The sequence below is a fragment of the Panthera uncia genome (genome assembly GCF_023721935.1).
Source record: "Panthera uncia isolate 11264 chromosome B3 unlocalized genomic scaffold, Puncia_PCG_1.0 HiC_scaffold_1, whole genome shotgun sequence".
Lineage (NCBI taxonomy): Eukaryota > Metazoa > Chordata > Mammalia > Carnivora > Felidae > Panthera > Panthera uncia.
The window spans coordinates 44,095,233-44,117,736 of record NW_026057582.1 but is presented as its reverse complement, the minus strand read 5'-3'; the positions used below and the strand labels follow the sequence as shown (position 1 = coordinate 44,117,736).

Below are 22,504 nucleotides of genomic sequence, written 5' to 3'. Positions count from 1 at the left end.
AGAGAGAGAGAGAGAGAGCGCGTGCGCACACATGAATCCCAAGCAGGCTTCACACTTGGTGTAGAGCCCCACACGGAGCTTGATCCCAGGACCCTGGGATCGTGACCTGAGCCAAAATCAAGAGTCATATACTCAACTGACTGAGCCACCCAGGTGCCCCCAAAATGAAATATTTTAACAAAAAAAAAATGTGAAGCAAATGTTAACACATTAAATTTAGGTGATGGGTATACAGGTATTCATAACACTATTTGCTAAGTCTTCTGTTTAAAAACTATTAATAAAAAGTCAAAATAAAATAAAATTATAATGGGACAGAGAGGACAGGACTACTTTTGGTCCTACATCCATGGTTTCAAAGATATGCTTAAGTGCAACAAGCTAGATAATATTAAGCAGCTTGCATTAGAATCACTGTTCCTAATACAGAAAGAGTTAGAAACAAAGTCCACTAATACTATGACCTCTGCCATAAGAAATTCTGCAATCATTGCTGCTCATGCCGTATTACACAAAAGTACATCTTGGATCAAACATTATTTAGTCAAAATAAAAAGCAAAGGTTTTCAGAGTCTGCTGCAGCTACCTTAAAAAAAAAAAGGCAACTTTATCTCATTATTTTAACCAATACCATGGTACTTACTATGAAATATTTGCCCTGAGGACCTTCAGCTACTTGGTTTTTGTTTTGTTAATTTCAAATTATTAGATTAGTCAGGTTGATAAAGAGTAAATGTTTATGTGTAATTCTACATATCTGGGATATTAGGAATTAGCAGGTGATGATTTTAAAGATAATAATCCTAATTTAAAAATGTTTGTTATATTTTAAAATTAACAGGAAACAGAAAAAACCCTTACCTTTCCAACAAATGGAACCAGATGATGTTCACACATGGAAAACATATCTATGTCCTTCACAATCACCATCTCATCATGATCTTCATCAAATATAGCATCATTTAGGACATCTGAAATCAGAGGCTTGCTTTAGTAACATTTCCAATTTTACAGAAAGATTCAGAGTAGAAAAACTAACAATCTCCACGGTTAAACAGAGATTGACAGTCAACAAAGACAAAATGTTAATCCTAACTAAAATGTTAAGGAAAAATGCGTTAAAACTAGTTATTTTTCTCCCACCAAATTAGCAGTCTTTTTCTTTAAATGATGAAAACAACCCTTAACTATATAATATTACATAACAAATGCAGGATTACAAACAAATGTGTCTGCTGCATGAGAAAAGGAGAAAGGGAGAAATATGCAAAACAAGAGTTCTGGTGATGAAAGGGAGCTGCTTTCCTTTTCTTCTTTATATTTTCTTGTACCTAACACTTTCTCTATAGTGGATGTGTAGAAAACCTTATCTAACTTATGAGGCCAGAAGTCCTTAGCCATCTAACCTCTGAGGCCAGATCTCAACACCCATAAACTCGACATTATCTATCCCCCAAATACTTGTTTACTCATAAAATTTACTAATTCTTGAATGCAAGCACAAGACTTATTCTAAGCAGTTACATTCTTCCCTAAGGTACTAAATGCTATCATTTTTATGTATATGCCTGCCCAGATTAGCTTTTGACCTCTGGACTCTGGCACATATGGCCAGGCATACAACAGACATTTAAAAACATAAAAGCTTTATTTTTTAAACGTGCACTGATAGCTGGACATCATGGCAGCCTACATACATTCAAGACTCCAAGCCGTAGTATTTCAAGGATCCGGGGATACCCATCTACATAGTACGGATGAGACGGAGCGGGGAGGAGGTGAATAGAGTTTTGCGGCCACCTACAGTTAATCTCCCCTCAGAAAGCCAGGCTGCAGTGTGAGTCACAGGGAAGTGCAAACGTCCACCCACACAGCCTGACCTTCAGTGGCTCCGTTGTTGCTAGAATAGAGGCTCACAGATATTGAGTCATCACCGAACCAGTTATCATCCCCTGAGTCAGGCTATTCAGAGACACATTTGATTGTGGAGTGGAAAAGTCATTAGCGTGGTCAACAAACGTGAATATGCAAGGTTTAGACACACACAGACAAACACAACACCCCTGGTAGAAGAGGCTGATAAAAATCCACGGAAGAAAAGGATCAGTGTCATCCTTGAAGTAAATACTTCGCCCAAAACAGTTTTCTATTCTGAATACTCTGCCCTAACCTACAGTCATATTTCTGGAAGAAGTCTAAAAATAGGCCCTGAGTGCTCCCCAAAGTATCCTGGATTTCTCCAAGATTTTTAAGTAATATTACTGCCATGCATAGCTTATTAAAATCCTTAGTCATACAAGAAAACCCTGAAAGTAAAACAAACAAAGTTATTTCTTAAAGAACAAAAGAATTATCAAACAGAAGCATTCATTTTCTCTGACAAAGAATGAGAGCATCCCCATTCTAAGTTGTGACAACTACCATATGGCACATGTTAAAAGCTGGTCCTCAAGTTAGGCTAAGTTAGTGTCTGGGTCCATTACTAAGTAGCTGTTGAACCTTGGAAAGACTATTCTTTGCCTCAGTCTTCTAAGCTGTAAAATGGACATGAAAAAAGCATCTACATTTTTAGGAGTATCCTGAGCATTAAATAAGATAATCCACATGTTTTCAGAAGTATGCAGATGGATTAAGTAGTAGTTGCTGTTATTACTGTTACTATAATTAAGGTTGAGGGAGTGGCTAAACTATGTGTCCCATGCACACTAATATACATCAGAATTTAAAAAGCAATAATTTGCTTCTAGGAGACAGACTACAGAAAAGGAAAAAATAGTAACTTTACACCGAGGAAACCTGGCAAACCAAGTGATCCAGTTTAACTCTACCAGTAATAAGACATAGTAATAACATGTAGCTTCTGGTAAAATATGAAAAGGGCACATCACCTCTGTGGTGTTCTTCCCCTGAAGCGTGTGACTGTAGTCTAATTACTAGACAAACTGAGGGACATTCTGCAAAATACCTCAACAAGCACTCTTAAAATGACACGGGGGTGGGGGGGGGGGGCGGTGTGTGGGTGGCTCAGCTGGTTGAGGAAATGACTCTTGATTTTGGCTCAGGTCATGATCTCATGGTTCATGGGATCAAGCCCTGCATTGGCAACACACTGAGCATGGAACTTGCTTGGGATTCTCTCTCTTCCTCTCTCTCTGCCCCTCCCCTGCTCATTCATACTTTCTCTCTCTCAAAATAATAAACATTAAAAAAAAAAAAAAAACACAGAGAGATGGAAAGACTGAATTGTCACAGATTAGAGGAGACTAAAGAAACATGAAGACTAAATGCACTGGAAAAACTAAAATCCACACAAAGTCTGTAGTTTATAGAATTGTACCAGTATTAATTTGTTAAATATTTTTAAAGTTTATTTATTTTTGACAGTGTGTGAGAGCGTAAGCTGGGGAGGGGCAGAGAGAGAGGGTGAGAGAGGAACCCAAGCAGGCTCCGCACTTCAGCACAGAGCTGGACGTGGGGCTCGAACCCATGTCCTGTGAGATCATGACCTGAGCCAAAATCAAGGGTCGGACATTTAACCAACTGAGCCACCCAGGCGCCCCCCAATATTAATTTCTTAAGAAAGGATAACTATACCATGGGCCATAGGAGAGGTTAACATTTGAGGAAGCTGGGGCAATGGTATATAGAAACTCTCTGTACTGTCTTTGTAAGTATTCTGGTAAGTCTAATGTCACTTCAAAATAAAAAGGAAAAAAAAGCAATAGGACAATGCCCATCAACTGGAATGTATAAACAATAGAGCACTATTCTGCAATAAAGTAGAATAACTACTTATATATGTACTAATATGGCTGAATCTTCAAAGAATTATATACATAGTGAAAGAAGTCATATACGTTCACACAAAAAAAGTATGTCTGAAATTCTAGGAAAGAGAAGTATAGTGAGAGAAAGCAGACAGATGGTTTAGCAGGGACCAGAGGGGTGAGAGGATTGGCTGTAAAAGGGTAGAAGAAAACCTTTTTGGGTGATGGAAAGAGTCTATGCCTTCATTGTACTGGTGGTTGCACAACTGTATGTATTTGTCAAAATTCAAATTGTACACATGAAGTTGTTGAATTTTATTGAATTTAAGTTATCCCTTAGTAGAGCTAACTTTTTAAAATAATCTTAAAAGAATATAGAATAACATGCAACCTTTGTGTAAAGAAAGTGGAATGGGGGAGATATAAACATATATATGCTTATCTTCAAAAAGAAACACTAGGAGAATAAATCAAAAAACTAATAAAAATGATTATGCATAAAGGACTAAGAAAGCAGGAGAGAAGGGATATGGATAGAAGTGAGACATCTTTAAATATGATTTGTTACACAGTTGACTTTGAAATCATGTAAATGTTTTACATACTTAAAATTAAGCCAAAAAGAAAAAAACCCAGTGACCCCCATAAATCTTAATGGTTTGTGGTAATGGAACAATATTATGTTGCCTATATCCCATTTCGTGAAAGTGAACCCAGACTATAAACTTGACCTAGCTGAATCATTTTTCTTCAATAATGAAGTTTCCCTGCTATATTTATTTATGTTTTGCTCCAACATATCTGAAAGCTACCATCTGTGGCTAATAAGAACAAAACACTATCACAGATTGTTTTAATTTCCTGCCTGTTATCAGCAGCAAGAAGGTAACCCTGGAAACAAGGATTTATGGCATTCTGTTTCCTACTCTTGGTCATAACCAACAAAGAAAACTGAAGGGGCCTCCAAAAGTTGAAGGTTTGTCTATTACAATACCACACAAAGAAAAATGTAAAGGTATACCTTGCTCGTGTCATTAATGATTAAGCAATGACAACAAATAACCCTGCTGGGCAGCCATCCTTTAAGTAGTTAATCCCTTCCTGAAAGTACAGTTAGTCAGGTCCACAATAGGAGCCCATGTACCTGTTTAAGCACCCTCAGAAGCAGGGTGCTTCTCAGACTCCCCCAGGGGGCTTGTCAAAACACAAATCACTGGACCCCAGTCCCAGAATTTCTGATTTAGTAGGTCTGGGTGGGAATGAGAATTGACATTTCTAACAAGTTCCCAGAAGATGCTAATTCTCCTGGTCTGGGAACCATACTTTGAGAGCCCCTGTATTTTTTTTGTAGATTTTTTATCTAAACGTTTATTCATTTTTGAAAGGCAGAGAGAGACAGAGTGGAAGTGGGGGTGGGGAAGAGAGAGAAGGAGATACAGAATCCAAAGCAGATCCCAGGCTCTGAACTGTCAGCACAGAGCCTGACGTGGGGCTTGAACTCACGAACTGTGAGATCATGACCTGAGCTGAAGTCTGACACTTAACCCACTGAGCCACCCAGGCACCCCAAGAGCCCCTGTATTAAACTTGTATTCATGTTTTGTGCTGCTACACAGAATCTTCACACCTTCAAAATGCTCCTACTCAAACACAGCAATATAAGAAACACAGAACTGCTTCTGCCATGGTGAAAGGGGGTAGGAGTAACAGGAAACCTCTGGGAGAGATTCCCCACAAAAGAAAAATTCTATCTAATGGAATTTCTTTTTAACGAATGGTAATAGGAATTAGCATTATCTAGGATGTTTGGTGATCAGCACTAAAATTTAGAGATCTCTGAGGAAGCCAGAATTTCACACCTGATGCAGCTTCCTGGAGAACAGCATTAATAGACAATGGAAGAAGGCTTCGAACATTGAATGTACATCCACCCTAACAGATAAGAAAGAGAATGGGGTCTGCCTACCGATTTATTCAAAAAAATTGTTTTTCAGTTTATTTATTTTGAGAGAGAGAGCACGAGCAGGGGAGGGGCAGAATGAGAGGCAGAGAGAGAATCCAAAGTAGGCTCTGTGCTCTCAGCACAGAGGCTGATGTGGGGCTCGAACCCACAAATGGTAAGATCATGATCTGAGCTGAAATCAAGAGTCAGACACTGAACCAACTGAGTCACCCAGGCGACCTATCTGCCTACTGACTTTAGAACTAAGACAGCAAAACACAGTGACAACTAATAAGGCAGGAAAAGTTTCTTTGCTCTTGGCTGGAATTAAATCAACTTAAGGGGCTAACAGCCACCCTGACTTAGTGGAGAAAGGTCTGAATTACTGGCCCAAACCCCTCAACATCAGAGCTGTCTCAACCAGCATTGGGCTCTTACGTCATATACCTCCTGGTACCACCGTTATGTCTGTAATTTCTCCCAACCTTGGAGGCAGGCATTGTAGCTTAAGACTTTATGAAGTTTCAGCACAGTACCCTATATGCCATTCACAGAGCCAGAATTAAACGCAAATTTTCCATTTTATCCAATTAATATGTCAGTCTCTACCCTGTGATTTACTTCCTTAAGATAGATTTCAAAGAAAGGACTCCAAAAAAACTGATGTGGCCAAGGGAACAGAAAAAATATTACTGCAGCATTATTGGTAATAGCAAAATTAGGGATTTAAATGGACATCAGAAGAATGATTACACAATCTGTGTAGAGTGATATAATAAAATATGGCCCAGCCATGAAAATCAGTGAATCTAAGCTGAATTTATTATTTCCTGAAACAAAGTCCAGTGAAAAAAGCAAGTATTAGAGGCAATAGCAGATACACACAGTAATATCCTTTAAATGAAGTGGAAGCAAAAACCACATGTTGTTTATGGACATACATATGAAATAAAAGTACAGGGGCGCCTGGGTGGCTCAGTCGATTAAGCGTCTGACTTCGGCTCAGGTCACGATCTCACAGTCCGTGAGTTCGAGCCCCGCGTCGAGCTCTGGGCTGATGGCTCAGAGCCTGGAGCCCGCTTCTGATTCTGTGTCTCCCTCTCTCTCTGCCCCCCACCCCCCCATTCATGCTCTGTCTCTCTCTGTCTCAAAAATAAAATAAAAACGTTAAAAAAAAAATTTAAAAAAGTACAAAAATAGGCATGAGAGTAGAGATCAAATTCAGGATAGCGGTTAACTCTGTGAGGGAGGAGAACAGGATCAGAAAGAGGTATCTATGAAACTTATCTGTATTTTCCAAAGCAATTATAGCAAAATGTTAATATTTATTAGAACCAGATGAATGTTGGTTAAACTAATTCTTTGTCCTTTTTCTTATATATTTGATGCATTTCATTAATTAAAAAAATTTGGAGCGCACCTGGGTGGCTCAGTCGGTTAAATGTCTGACTCTGGGTTTCAGCTCAGGTCATGATCTCACAGTGTACATGTGTGAGCTCACATCGGGCTCCGTGCTGATGGTGCAGAGCCTGCTTGGGATTCTCTCTCTCTTTCCCTCTCTCTCTGCCCCTCCCCTGCTTATGCTCTCTCTCTCAAAAATAAATAAACGTTTTAAAAAATGTTGAAAATTGTTTTAATTGCGTTGTTCATGTACATGCTGGTGTTCTGGGTTTTTTTCCCGGGGGGGGGGGGGAAGCAAAAACCCTGAGGTTACCTTTGCATAGAAGTTCTGATGCTAGAGTGGCATTACACAGGAAAGACTGAGCCTGCTTCATGTAACACTGCAAACTCCAGAAACTTCCCTTGATCACACTCTGCAATTAAAACAAAGACTTCTTCTGCCTTCAGTGTGGCATTAAAACATTTTGCATTCTACTCCTGTTTGAAAAATTTGTCCTACAAGTAAGGGCAATGTTAAATTAAAAGATGGAAGAAAATCACCCTCTCTGCCTTCATTTCCATCATGATGGTGCACCTCTTGTTAGCACTTCCAACACACATAGCTTCTTGCGCTTAACAAGATAGAGCGAACATTTGTAAAACTTGGCTGAAATAAGCATGAACTCAAACATTCCACAGACTGACATAGGTGGAAACTAAGATGACTTTAGACAACCATTCATACCATCTGGAGTAGGCAGAGCTGTGGCACAGCTCTGATTTGCTCTGTGAACTTATTTCATAAACTGCGAATTTGTCAGCAGGAAAGATCCAATGCATTGCAGAGAAAGTAAAAGTTTGGTTATTTTGCAAATTTTCATTTCTGTCATCCCTGGCAGAGATAAATTCCCACGCTGCTTGTAAGCAATTAAAATATAGCCAAGGGGCTCCCGGCTGACTCTGTCACTAGAGCATGTGACTCTTGATCTCATGGTTGTTAAGTTTGAGACCCATAGTAGGTGCAAGGATTACTTAATATCTTAGAAAATAAACAGGAGCACCTGGATGGCTCAGTTGGTTGAGTGTCAGACTCTTAATTTTGGCTCAGGTCATGATCTCACAATTCGTGGGATCAAGCCCAGCATGGGATTCTGTGCTTAAGTATGGAGCCTGCTTGGGATTCTCTCTCTCCCTCTCTCTCTCAAAATAAATAAGCTTTAATAAGTTAATAAATGAATAAAAATTAAAAAATAAAATATAGCCAAGACAACATGGATGGATCTTGCAAGCATTATGCTAAGTGAAATAAGTCAGAGAAAAACAAATATTGTATGCTGTCACTTACATATAGAATCTAAAAAAAGCCAACCTCTTAGAAACAGAGAGTAAAATAATGGTTATAAGGGGCTGGGAGGGTGGGAGAGATGGGGAGATGTTGGTCAAAGAATACATACTTCCAGTTAAAGGTGAAGAAATTCTGGGGATTTAATGCACAGTATTTTTTTAAGTTTTTTTTTTTTAAGTTTATTTATTTTTGAGAGAGCAAGAGAGAGAGAAGAGAAGGGACAGATGATCCTAAGCAGGCTCTGTGCTGACAGCAGACAGCCCGATGCAGGGCCTAAACTCATAAACCGTGAGATCGCGACCTGAGCCAAAGTCGGACAGTTAACTGACAGTCACCCAGGCACCCCACAGAGTATTTCCTTTTTTAATGCACACCTTTTTGATTACAGTTAATGATACTGCATTACATAGTTGAAAGTTGCTAAGACAGTAGATCTTAAATGTTTTCATCACAAAAAAGAAACAGTGATTTTGTGATGTGATGGAAATATTACCTACCTATGGTGGTAATCACATTCCAATATACACATGTATTAAACCAACACGTTGTACACCTTGAATTTACACAATGTTGCATGCCAACTTTTTTCTCAATAAAACTGTAAAAAAAAAAAAAATGTAGCCAAGGCTATTGAAATAAATGTACTGGTTGCGTTAAAAATAGTACTGATATGCATCCTTTTTTTTTCAATCTTTATTTTTGAGAGAGAGAGAGACAGAGCATGAGCAGGGGAGGAACAGAGAGAGAGGGAGACATAGAATCCAAAGCAGGCTCCAGGCTCTGAGCTGTCAGCACAGAGCCCCACGCGGGGCTCAAACTCACCAACCACGAGATCATGACCTAAGCTGAAGTTGGATGCTCAACTGACTGAGCCACCCAGGCACCCCTTGATGTGCCTCCTTTATTTGCCAAATGCAATCCTGGAAAGCTGTTCCCATCCTCTTAGCTGGGCTTGTCATGAACATAATGTCTGTTGCTGAGGGCATGTTCTCACATGATAACATAACCAAGACTTTTTCCTAATTACAACAATGTTTGTTGTAGTTTATTTATAAGATATTGAAGTACTGAAATAAGAAAATAGAAGTACACAAATTGCTCTACCTAAACACCATTACTTAACTGGCCCCTAGAAAACCACATACACGCAGTGGTTCAAAAAGCATAACAGTAAATTAGAAAAGATGAAGTTTAAAAGTCCAGAGACCCAAGTTCTCATTTGGACTTTGTATGGACTGTGACCTGGGCTACAGGATCACTACAGGTAAGAGAATGGTTTTTGGAGAAGGAATTTAACAGGACTCCCAGGTTCTTGGCTTGTACAACTCTAGGGATGTTGGAAATCAATGCCAAATTACAACACAAGTTATCCACCCACTCCTACTGGTCAGTCACCTTTTGAGATGCGCAAAGGTACTGGCTAGTGGCTTTAAGTACTGAGGTAGGGAAAAGCACCTGTTTTAAACTATTCAGATTTTTTTTAAGGATAAAACTCAAGGCTATCAATCCTATACATTATTAACTCCCAAAGTTATCCAAGCCTCCAAGCCTAAGAACTTCCTTCTGGTCTCGGTTTACTACTCTGAAAATTTGTGGTAGACAAAAGTTAGAGCCTTAAAAGGCTATCTAAGGAAAGAAATAAGAGTGTATTCAAGGAGTCATTTAAAAAAAAAGGATGCACACTTGCCAAATATAGTCTTTTAATTGGATAATTTTGTATATCTTTCACAATCCAGCTGTTAAACTGTAAATGGAATTTACAAAACAGATGGTGGTAACAAGGTCTGGTTCACAGCAGTTCTAAAGAAAGAACACACCAATCTGATAAACTATCCATTTGCTTCAGAAGCCTTTAATAGGCTCATCCTTTATCATCCTACATTCACTTATGCCAAGAGATATCATACAGATGGATGTTATAGAACCATCTGTAATCCTATCCAACAAATAAGTACCAGCAGGGTGTGCAAGCCACCATCATTACTGACAAATGATTAAGGGAAAAGGGATCACGCTTTAGAACAGTGGATCCCACATATGGCCAATCATAGGGAGCTTTGGAAAATACAGCTTCTCAAGCTACCCTGAAAAATCTGATTCACTAGCTGTTGGGGTGAAACCAGGATGATTAAATCTTTTAAAAACCCAAGCAATTCTGATGACCAGTTGGGCTGGGAGCATAGGCTTTTGAGAGAGGTTGAGGGTTAAAAATGGACCCACTACTGGCCTTAATTTGCTGTTTAGCAAGGTTGAACAGTTGGCAATGTTAATTCCCCACCATAAACCCTCACTATAGTCACCAACTCAGAGGATGACAATTCCTGTGGAACACTGTGAGGTCTGCACACCAGCTGGAGAAGGAGGCTTGGAACAGAGAGTGAGAGATTGGATGGTGAGGTGGGGAACAGGATGGGGAGATTAGGCAAAGAAGCTGGAGCCAACTTTCCAGAGGTCCAGTGAAAAGTAAAGGAAGGAGGACCTCACATAAGAAAATTATATCCATATCCTAGAAAAATATCAGCCATTTAAGAAACCAGTTGGGTCCTACATACCACCAGCTCTCACTATAAATCAGTTTCAAGGGTAACATGATCAAGTTTTCATGGGAAGTTCTGTACTAGTTTCTGAGCTGGACACAAATACATCAAACATGACCTCAAGAAACTTAAGATCTGGGGAAATAAGAAAATAAGTGAAGGGAATTAAGAGTACACTTATCATGAGGAGCACCGTAATGTACAGAATCATTGAATCAGTATTTGTACACCTGAAACTAATATAACACTGTCCATTAATTATATTAGAATTTTTTAAAAACTCAGCCCCCCAAAATGGAAGGCATGCCTAGAAGCTAAACTATAGAAGCAATAGTTTATATAAAGGAAAAATTATAAGCTGGGAGAAAACATACAGCTATATTGAGCATAAAAATTTGATCCAGGCCTTAAGGGCAGATTGAAGGAAAGGAAGGGAGGGTTTTCCAGAGGGGGTAAGGAAGAGAGATATTATAGGAAATGAAATACAGAAATACAGGAAACAACAAAAGGTAGAGTTGACTGCCTGAGTGGGTCTATGCATTCAGCAGAAACAGATGCCCTTCTATTTCCGAGCACATAAAATTGAATTTTACATTTCGCTCATGACTTCTTTCAAGTCCTGTCTTATTCTTCAGTCGTCAAAACAGTTATCATTCCCCATTTTACAGATGGGCAAACTGATGCTCTATCTGGAAACATTAAGTGCCTGCTAAAGAAGAGTGTACCTGTTGGCATGAAGAGCTGGATTTTGACCCCCTGTCTTCTGACTTACACATGAGAGCCTTATCACCAGCCACCACGAGTCTGAACCTGACCTATGAGAACAATGGACTCAAGGGGGAGAGCCCAGAGGCAAGAAACCAGAATCAGAAGTTGCTGCACTTCAGTCAGCCATGAGGTGACAGGCCTAAAGCCAATGACAGCAAAGGAAACAAAGAGAACAAATCTGAGGTTTTAAAATAAAAGTAATATTAGTGATAAACATGGGGGTTGAAGAAGAGAAGAGTGTCAAGGTACCTGCCAGCTCAAGAGAACAGACAGAAAGAATGGCTTGATACCCAGAGGCTGCCAGAGCCCAGAGCTGGTGCACATTGGTTGCAAAATACTGTTTTACCAACTATTTATTTGGTTTATATGAGGAAAAATTCTGTAATTTAATGCTACTTTGACCTTTACTTTTTGAAATGAAACTGGAACAGTTCAGGGGAAAGGAGAATCCCATTAAATCTTCAAACTAATAAAAAGGCTTGAAAAAAAAAAAAAAAAAAAAAAAGAACCTCTCTATAGAAGTTTATCCTAGGAAACCAGTAAAGAATCGCTTTTACAAACCAACCACAGTCTTTAAGTCTTCAAGATCCACATATTTTATGTCTCTTGGTGTGATATGGTGTGAAGAAAATAGCATTCTTGCTAAAATGGTTTTCCTGGAATTTAATCAAGTCTTTAGACCTAACTTCCACTTCCAGGAATATGAAAGAGATAGAAACAAGTTAAATGAAAACAAGAAGAAAACAAGCAGACAAATCCCAAAGGTGGAAGATCTTATAGGACAACTGAGAATTGGATAAATCAGTGTCACAGGGTGGGGGAGAGGAAAACAAGAAATCTTCTGGATTAAAACCTAACAATCAAATGCAAATATATGGATCTTGAGTGGGTCCTAGTTTAAACAAGTCATAAGTAAAAGACATTTGGGGCAACTGGGGGTGCAGAGTTAGGTATTAATTCTACTGTTATGAATGTAGATTAGGTATTAAAACATATGAAGAAATTAATAGTTAATTTTGCTAAGGACAGTGTAAGTGGTTAAGAAGAAAAACACTTGCTAAGGTGAGATTTCACCTCTAAATACAGGTCTCTGATTTGTTCCCTGTAAAATAGACCATGCCAATGTGGCAAAATGTTAATTTTGAATCTAGGTAGTAAGTACATAGCTGTCCATTATACAATTTTGTCTATGTTTGTGTTTGAAAATTTTATATAAAAAAATCAAAAGTAAAATAAAATGTCACAATCCTGACAGAAAACACTGTTTCCTTGTTATTACTGTGCTACCAAATAATCCAACAATCCCTCTTCTAATTGATATGAAACCTTATTAACAGACTAACACCTCAAGAGCTAGTAGGACTAGCAATTGCTTTTTCTTCTACAAGTATCTACAATACTCCTGAGGAAAAAGTCCTTAAATAAGGGCTTTGTCTAATCAAAGGGGCCATAGGTTAGAAGACCACAGCATGAAGAACCTTTTCAAAAATGTGTGTGACAAGAAAAAGAGATGTGTTACCATAGAAACTTCTATGTGGCTTAAACATTTCAAAGGAAATCAGCACCCCTAGCAACGAAAGAAGCCTGAGATTCTTAGTAGGACCTCACCTGTCAACTGCTGGAAGTCAACACAGCGAGCGATGAGGCAATACTGACAAGCACACCTATAGTACAAGGACTCCTAGTCCAACTGCCCCTCACTGTAGACCAGACCCAGAAAGCCTTGCAAGGGATTTGTCTAGGGTCATAAACTACTTAGTGGGGATGCTATGACTAGTCTAGACTAGTTGTTCTTCCCATTATACTAGGATGAGTTTGTTGATGCACTAAAATAGTTTAAGAAACACCAAAAGGACCTTGGGATTGTATCAGTGAACACAGTTTCTAACACACTAACTATAAAGCTGAAACACTTGACTCTCTTATAAAGTACTGCACTTGTGGGGTGCCTGGGTGGCTCAGTCGGTTGAGCTCCCAACCTCGGCTCAGGTCATGATCTTGCAGTTTGTGAGTTTGCTGACAGCTCAGGGCCTGGAGCCTGCTTCAGATTCTTTGTCTCAACTCTCTCTCTCTGCCCCTCCCCTACTTGCACAAGCGCTCTCTCTCTCTCTCTCTCTCTCTCTCTCAAAAATAAATAAACATTAAAAAAATTTAGAAATAATAAAGTACTTCACTTGTAAAGAGCCCCACCCTCAAATTATGTTGGTGGTGGAGGAATAGAAAGAAATGGATATCAAAATGAAAGCAAAAAACAGCATGGAATAAGCATGACCTCCACTGAGGCAAAGCAAGGGCACTAGCAGCTGGAAGCTGTAAGCTAAGCACTTTGTGCTGCTGAAAGGCAAGTTGTTCCTGGTGGCGATCAGTGGCACACCTCCAGGATTGCCTGTGCATTAACAAAATATTTAATATATATTAAATACATATATATATATATATATTTAATGTTTTTATTTATTTTTGAGACAGAGAGAGACAGAGCATGAGCAGGGGAGGGGCAGAGAGAGAGAGGGAGACACAGAATCCAAAGCAGGCTCCAGGCTCTGAGCTTCAGCACAGAGCCTGACGCGGGGCTTGAACTCACGGACTGTGCGATCATGACCTGAGCTGAAGTCGGACGCTTAACCGACTGAGCCACCCAGGCGCCCTCAAAAGCACTTATATTTTGAAGGGGTAGTCAATAAGTTCTTTGGCAAAGTCCCCAATATCAGTTAAATTCCAGCACCTACCACCCTTCGTTGCTGCTCATGAACCACTTACCATAAAATAGATACGATTGCATTTGAAGCTATGTTATTAAGAACTTCCTTGTTTGGGACATTTGTCAATGGCCTCTGTTGAACTGGGTTCTGATTCCTACTTAGAAAAATAAACACTCATCTATGTACATAAAACATATCATACCTCAGAGCAAGAATCATATGTTCCTGGCAAAGCTCTTCACTGAAACAGCACTTGGACCAACTGGATCTCAAAAGACTTCAATGCAGAAACTCAGCAATGGGCAATTTCCTCACCTAAAACTGCTTTGTTGTTCAGACTCTAGAGAGGCAATGGCTGTTAATAAATGGGTGGTGGGGTGGGGATCTTCATGGTGAGCAACCAAAACCAAAAAAAGATAGTGAAAAAAAAATTAGAGGAAGAGAACAACAGATAAAAAGGGCCAAATATTTCAGACAAACAAGCCTTGGGTAGAATGTCTGCCTCGATCTACAGCTCCATTGTGGGAAGAGACACAGTGGTTCTTCAAGCTAGACTGTGCACTAAACTAAAATAGTAAACTGCCTCTCATGAGGGGACAGTGATGCAACAGAAGAAAAAAAAAATGCAGGCAAGAGGATGGAATACTACAAAACTTCAAATCATGGTGAGGAAAGACCAGAAAAAATCAGTTAAGTATTTCAGCAGGAAGTGATCTATTCAATTTAGTAAAATTACACTGGCAGTAATGGAATGGAGCAGAACAAGCTAGGCGGCAAGGCAACCAGTTAAGAAGTCACTGTACTACAGGGTGCCTGGGTGGCTCAGTCAGTTAACCATCTAACTTTGGCTCAGGTCATGATCTCATGGTTTGTGAGTTCAAGCCCTGAGTCAGGCTCTGTGCTGACAGCTCAGAGCCTGGAGCCTGCTTTGGATTCTGTGTCTCATTCTCTCTCTGCCCCTCTCCTGCTTGTGCTCTGTCTCTGTCTCTCAAAAAAATAAATAAATGTAAAAAAAAATGTTTTTCAAGTGGCTAAAATGGTAAATTTTATGTTATGTATATTTTACCACAATAAGAATCAAACAAATAAAAAAAAAAAAAAAGAACATACAACATGCAAGTGTATCCATTTAGATAAGGTTGCAAATATACAATAGGGAACACAATTTGGATAGATTAGCACAGGTGGAACATAATTATGTTGTAGTATATTTGCCTAATTGTTCAAGGTGTCAAAGTAAGTTTGTATCTCTGAAATTTATATACCTGGTGGTTATAGATAAAATTACTTTAAATGAAATATTATTTATAACTGCATTTAACAAAAGGTACAAGCCCTAAAAACTAACACTTAAAACAGAAAAGTTTCCAAACAATAAAACTATTAAAAGACTCACATATATAAAATACAAAATGGCCACAACACAAGTCAACGTGCTTTAAACAAAATATATAAAATTTTGGTCTTCAGATATCTCCCTCAAAGGATTAAATAGGGAAAAGTTTGTTATAATCCACCTTAGAATTGAACACAATTTAGCTAAGATTTTTGCATTATTCATGAATTTCCCTAATCAAAAACTTCATGAAATCTCTTTCAGTCAGGGTAGTAAGAAACGCCTCAAACATAAATCTACTTGGCTTTCTCCTTGCTAGAATTCAGGAAGAAAAGCAGATTCCTATGTATTATGATCCTCACATATAAATGGATCTTCATATAAAATTGTAACATAGACACTTTAAACCTGAGGGGGCATGATGTCGATTAGAACATGAGCGCTGTAGTCACAAATACCTCGGTTCTGCTCTGTGACCTCTGGCAAGTGATAGCATGAGCCTCCTCAGTTTCCACTTCTTTAGAATGGGTCTAACCTTCACGTTGACAGGCATATCATGTGAGATCACATGTATACCACCTGGCCCACCTTCCCAGAGTTTTGGGTTCATGCTTTTCTCTGACACCTAAGGGTTTCACTCAGCAACATCCAGCATCCAGCATGTTGATGCCTTGATACACATCAAGAGGAAACTCACTTGATCCTGCCAGTCAGAAAAAGATACCTCAAAATTTTATTGTTTTCCAGAATTACTCCCTAACATCCTAGAAGCTGGCTTCTGACCACATTAAGCTATAGAAACTACTAACACCATCCCCTTCAAATCTCAGTCCTCATGGCTAACGCGTACAAAATGTCTATAGAGCTTCCTGTATGGCAAGCATTGCCCTTACCACTTTTTGTGTACTAACTCATTTCATCCTCACAATAACCCTATAAGATGCATGAGTACTATTAATAGCTCCATTTTACAGATGAGGTAATTGAGGCACTGCTCACAAATAACAGAATTTGAAGCCAGGTAATCTGGCTCAAGTAAACTGTCTCATGACCTCTAGTTTTTGTTCCTTGTCTCTCTTAAAACCATTTTCTGCCAACACACTCTTGGATCTCCTGCTTCTGATATGTCCTTTTAAGACTGTCTGCTGGCTCTTCTCTCATTCTTCTTACTATCTAAATGCAGACATCTTCTAAAGTTTTAGGCCACCCATCTCCTATCACTATTGTGAGGAGCCCAGGTACTCTCCTCGCTTCAGGTATCAGCCTTATACTGATAATTCACTGGCCTTTAATCTAAATTTAAATTTAAATCTTGGCCTTAAACCATAATGCCATCTCTTGGCTTATTTAAGTCCCTCCCTCTTCCTCTGTACAAATGCAAATCTAACCACCCTCATCTAAAAATTTGCTCCAGTTGCTTTTAGTGCATAACAAAACACTCCAGAATTTAGTGGTGTACAACGATTTTATTATGTCCCTGGATTCTGTGGGTCAGGAATCCAGACAGGACACAGAGAAGATGACTGGCCTCTATGCCTCAGTGTCTGTGGCATCAGTGGAAATGGCTGGGAGCTGGAATCACCTGGGGGAATCTACTCCCCTGTCTATTTTTCAATGCTAGCTGTTGGGGGAGACCTCAGGTACAGCCATCAGCCACAACACCCACCTGTGGTCACTCCATGTGGCACACCTTCCTCACAGCATGTCTGTGGGCTTAGGGCTCCAAAGTGTCCCACAGTCTTAAAACACTTCTCAATTAATCCAATGTTACAGTTTTTCCTCACCATAAAGAAGGACTAGATGAAGTATCATGTGCTTTCTCACATACCTTCTTAATTCTTAGAAGAGCCCAGGCAAAGCAGGTATTACCACCCTTTACAAAAAGGGGAAAACGACAAAGTTTAGAGATATACCAGTAATTATACAGATAGTTAAAAGACAAGATCACATTCAAACTCAGTCTCTATGTAGTAACGATCACAACAAAGATCAAGCTCACAAATCTGTATGTCCAACTATTTTTCTCTAATTTCAGGGTAAACATTTTCGGTTACCAGATTTTTCTCGTTAGCTAGGTAGTTAGGAAAAGTTGTATTTCTTTTACTCCTAGATTTGAAACAACTTTGCCATGATACTATTTTTTTTAACGTTTTATTTATTTTTGAGAGACAGAGAGAGACAGAGCATGAGCGGGGGAAGGGCAGAGAGAGAGGGAGACACAGAATCTGAAGCCGGCTCCAGGCTCAGAGGCACAGAGCCCCACGCGGGGCTCGAACTCACACGCCGTGAGATCACGACCTGAGCCGAAGTTGGACTCTTAACCGATTGAGCCACCCAGGCACCCGCCACAATATTACTGAATTATCTATTTGAAAATAAATGCACATACCTCAGAAATCAAAAACTGAAAATGGTGAAAAGTCTTGCTTCTACTCTTATCTGTTACCCCAGTTCATATTCCTGATGAACATGTAAGCACTTGTGTATCCTCCAATTCTTAATATGAATATAAACAACATGTAACTATGCCCCCTCCCAATTTTTCCTACAAAATATAACTCCTCTGCATGATTTAGCCATTCTAGGGGCCTAGACATTGAGGTTGCTTCCACATTCAACGCTACAGTGATGAACTCTGAGCATATGTCATTTCGTGTGTACAAGTACCTAAGATAAATTCCCAGAGGCAGGATTTTCAAGTAGAATATATAAGTTTATATATGACAGATGTTGCCAAATTATCCTCCATAAGGATAGTTACCCTTTCAACAGCAGTATTTGTTTCTCCATCACCTTAATAACATAATAGGGTATCAAATTTCTGAACTTTTGACAATCTAACAAGGAAAAAAATGTATCTTGGTGGGAGTCTGTGTGCATTTCCCTTATTGAGGGTGAGGTCAAGCATCTTTCCAACTGTTTAAAGATTCTTTGTATTTCCTGGCTCTTGAACTGTCTGCTTACGTGTCTTCCCAATTTTTCAATTGTGTTTCTGGCCTTTCTCTCACGTTAATTTCTAGTATCTCTTTTTATATTAGTGTGATTATCCTGCCATCTGATAGGAATTGTAAATATTTCCTCCCATTCTGTCATTTGACTTCATTTGTATTGATATTTCATATGTGAAAATTCATAGTTTTTATGTAAAGTTTAATTATTTTCTTTTATGGCTTCTAGACTGAGTCACAACGAGGTAGATAGCCACTGCAGAATTAAAGAAATTAACAACCTATATATTTTTAAGCTTTATTTTAAATACTTTTAAACTTACTAAATAGTTGCAAAGATAGCCTAAAGCATTCCCCTATACCTTCTTTATAAAACTCCAGTCGACAAATCCAAAAGGAATTAAAGAACCAAACATCATTATTTTGCAACTTCTAATAATTACTGAATGGCTGTTAACACCTAAAGTTGATCAACTGTAACATCACAAAAAGATAAGACAACTAGATTATTTAGCTGCTTCCTGACAGAAGCCCATGCCACACCTCTGAATTATTCTTGACTAAATTTAAGAGTTATTTTCGGTGTGGGGGCAGCGAGGCATACCTCTAAATCTACTAGTATATAAGCAATACAGGAGCTAAAGGAACATGTTAAACTAAATCATGAGAAAATAATGAGCAAAACCCAGAATGTAGGAAATCCTATAGGACAGACGACCCTGTTTCTTCGAAAAGTTATTAGGGGATAAAAAGGAATATCAAACTGTAACAAACTAAAAGAGAATTAGACATTTATCAAATATAATGTGTGAATCTTGTTTGAATCCTTATTCAAAGAAACCAATTTGTAAAGAACACCTGTGGGAAAATCAGAGAAATGTAAACACTGGTTAGATATTCTAAAGTAAGGAATTTATGTTAATTTCAAGCATAATATTTTTAGGTTTTTATAATTTAGATATAGTGAAGTATTTATCAATGAAATGACATATCTGGGATTTGCTTTAAAATAAGTCAGTGATGGAAGGTATAGGAGCCAGAAGGGATAACACAAGATAACCTATGTTTATGTTAACAGTTGAGGCTACGTAAAAGGCACTTGGCACACAGCTCGTTATCTTATCCTAATTTTGTGTACATTTGAACATTTATATAATATCTTAAAAACTGGTTACAATCCTGACAGATTTTCTAGAGATCCCTCCCCATGATAATTTTTATGTGCCAGGGGAATAGGCCAGTCACTTCAATACCTTGAAATAATATGTTGGCTGGCTGTAACAGTTACCTCACCCAACAGGTGAGTTTCTGCAGGTACAGGACTCTATGACTCTACAAATATGTCTAAAGGGTGTCCTCTGGCCTAAAGTATTCAAGAGATGCAGTTGGAACAACTTGTAGCTTCTTTCATAAAGAAAAATCCTCTGCATTTTTCTTTAGTGTATAAAACAGCCAGTATTATGGAGCACCTATGTCTGGAGCGTTGTAGAAGAAAGGTAAGAGTTAAGAAGGGGCCTTTGTCTTTATGAAATAAATTCAAACATTCATCAAGTCGTCCACATGTGCTGGGCAATTTGCTAGGGATTCAATGATGAGTACAAACAGTCCCTCTTCTCCAAAAGAGTCTAAAAAACTGCTACTGAGGCTATCAGACAAAATTCTAGTGAGTAAATGTCCTCTCAGCCCTGACTGTAACAAATTTACCTCAGTTCACAAAATCTTTGATCAGCCCAATACAAATTATCCTCTAATTACCACAAACTCAATAGAGAATGTAGAACCGTAGGGAATATATTCATTTATATAAACGGGAATTAGGAATGGTTCATATAATCCAGGACTCATAATCTAAGATTCATCAAAGATTAGATAGTTGCCCTCTCCTGGCAAATTTTAATACTGCAGTCTGGCTCAACCTAATACTGGGATCAAATTACAGGGGTATACTGCAAATAAATCAGTGCGGGAATACCCAGCCATGAAGGAGTTTCAAGAGTTGAACAAAGAAAACAGCAATTTTTTAAGAAGGAGAGGGAAGGGGGTAAGGGGGAGTTAAATAAATCAGTTAAATATTATTAGTAAAATTAAACAGAATGTCAGAGATTAGGACTCTTATTCTCTATCATCCTCCCAACACTGCTACTTTCAAGATAGGATCTTGGACAGGTCCTCTCTGTATTTCAGTTTCCTTACCTATAAAATGGGAATAATATCACCTACCCCCTAGGGCTCTTGTGAAGGCAACAAAGGTTATGCATGTCAAGGACTCAGCACCTAGTTAAATCCTCAGCAGTGTCTGTTGTTATTCAGATGTCAGCTCAGGCTTCCCTGCTTCTATCTCCCAACACAGATAAACCCCTTTGCTAAGTGCTCTCCTTGAGCACTCTTTATCCTTACATCCCTCAATCAGTAATCACACACACTCACTCAGGTGATTCTGATGACTATCTGTTTTTGTCCAAAAGACTGTAAATTCCATAAGGGCAGACACTCATCCTGTGTTCCTAGCATTCAGTGTGGGGCCTGGCACTCAGCAAATTTGTTAAATGAAACTGTAAAATTGCCAGTCGGTATTTTGAATAATCGTATTTAGCACTGGTATAGGTATAGGTTGAATTGTGTTCCCTCCCCAAAAAGATACCTTGAAATCCTAAACCCTCATACCTCAGAATGTGACCTATATGGAAATAAGCTAATTACATCTGCAATTACTGTAACTAAGACGGGGCATACTGGACTACAGTGGACTCAGTCCGAGGTGACTGGTATCTTTAAAAGAGGAGAATTTGGACAGCAACAGAGGCAGGGATTAGAATAATGCGAGCAAACACTGAGGATTGATAGCTACCACCAGAAGCTGGGCAGAGGCAAAGAAAGTTCTCCCCACTACAATTTTCAGAGGGAGTATGGTTGCACCCACACCTTGATTTTGGACTTCTAGCCTCTAAATAACAGAGCTCTACTGTCTCACAGTTCTAAACATCCCAATTTGTGGTACTTTGTGTCAGCCAATGAAACTAAGAGAAGCATTAATTTGATGGCTTTGTTTGGTATTTAAAGGTATGTATAGGGATTTTTTTTTTTTCTCCAAGGCCAGAAAAATTGTTTATAGATAATATATTTTTAAAAGAAACCATTAGGGCAAGTTTTTCTCGTCTATTCTCAATGACTTCTTAACGGCTTTTAAAAACATGCTCATTTTTTTTAATGTTTTTTTTTTTATTTTTGAGAGAGACAGAGAGAGGCAGAGAAAGAGAGGCAGAGAGAGGGAGACAGAGGCTCCGAAGTGGGCAGCAGACAGCAATGGGCAGCACTGACAGCAGAAAGCCCGATAAGGGGCTCAAACTCATGAACCCTGAGATCATGACCTCAGCTGAACTTAACCAACTTAGCCACCCAGGCTCCCCTTTAATGTTTATTTATTTATTCTGAGAGAGGGGGACAGTGTGAGCAAGGGAGGGGCAGAGAGAGAGGGAGAGAGAGAATCCCAACGCCTGTCAGCACATAGCCCGACAAGGGGCTAGATCTGACAAACCAGGAGATCATGACCTAAGCCAAAATCAAGAGTCGCTTAACCAACTGAGCCATCCAGGCACCCCAATGACTTCTTAACAGCTTTAATCAACTTTGACTACTCCCCAATTCCAGTCATATATTCCAACAGCCTCATTATTTTTAGTTCTTTATTCATAGTACTCTTTCTGGCAATAAACAGAATTAAGTCCTACATAAGTATTCATTAGCAAAATAAAACAAAAATCATTAGTGAATCAAGATTT

At 38.9% G+C, this 22,504-nt stretch overlaps 1 protein-coding gene across 6 annotated transcripts in view; it reads right to left on the bottom strand.

The window, feature by feature from the left end:
• The window catches only part of GCH1 (GTP cyclohydrolase 1), an 82,116-nt gene that overhangs the window by 54,681 nt on the left and 4,931 nt on the right, over nucleotides 1–22,504 (bottom strand). For 5 of the 6 annotated variants that reach the window (XM_049612758.1, XM_049612760.1, XM_049612757.1 and 2 more), the window contains exon 2: nucleotides 862–971. In XM_049612758.1, the coding sequence (XP_049468715.1) occupies nucleotides 862–971 (110 nt within the window). Of the gene's footprint in view, nucleotides 1–861; nucleotides 972–8,931; nucleotides 9,033–16,235; nucleotides 16,481–17,605; nucleotides 17,651–22,504 lie in introns of all 6 variants that reach the window. The other variant, XM_049612759.1, reaches the window with a different exon arrangement.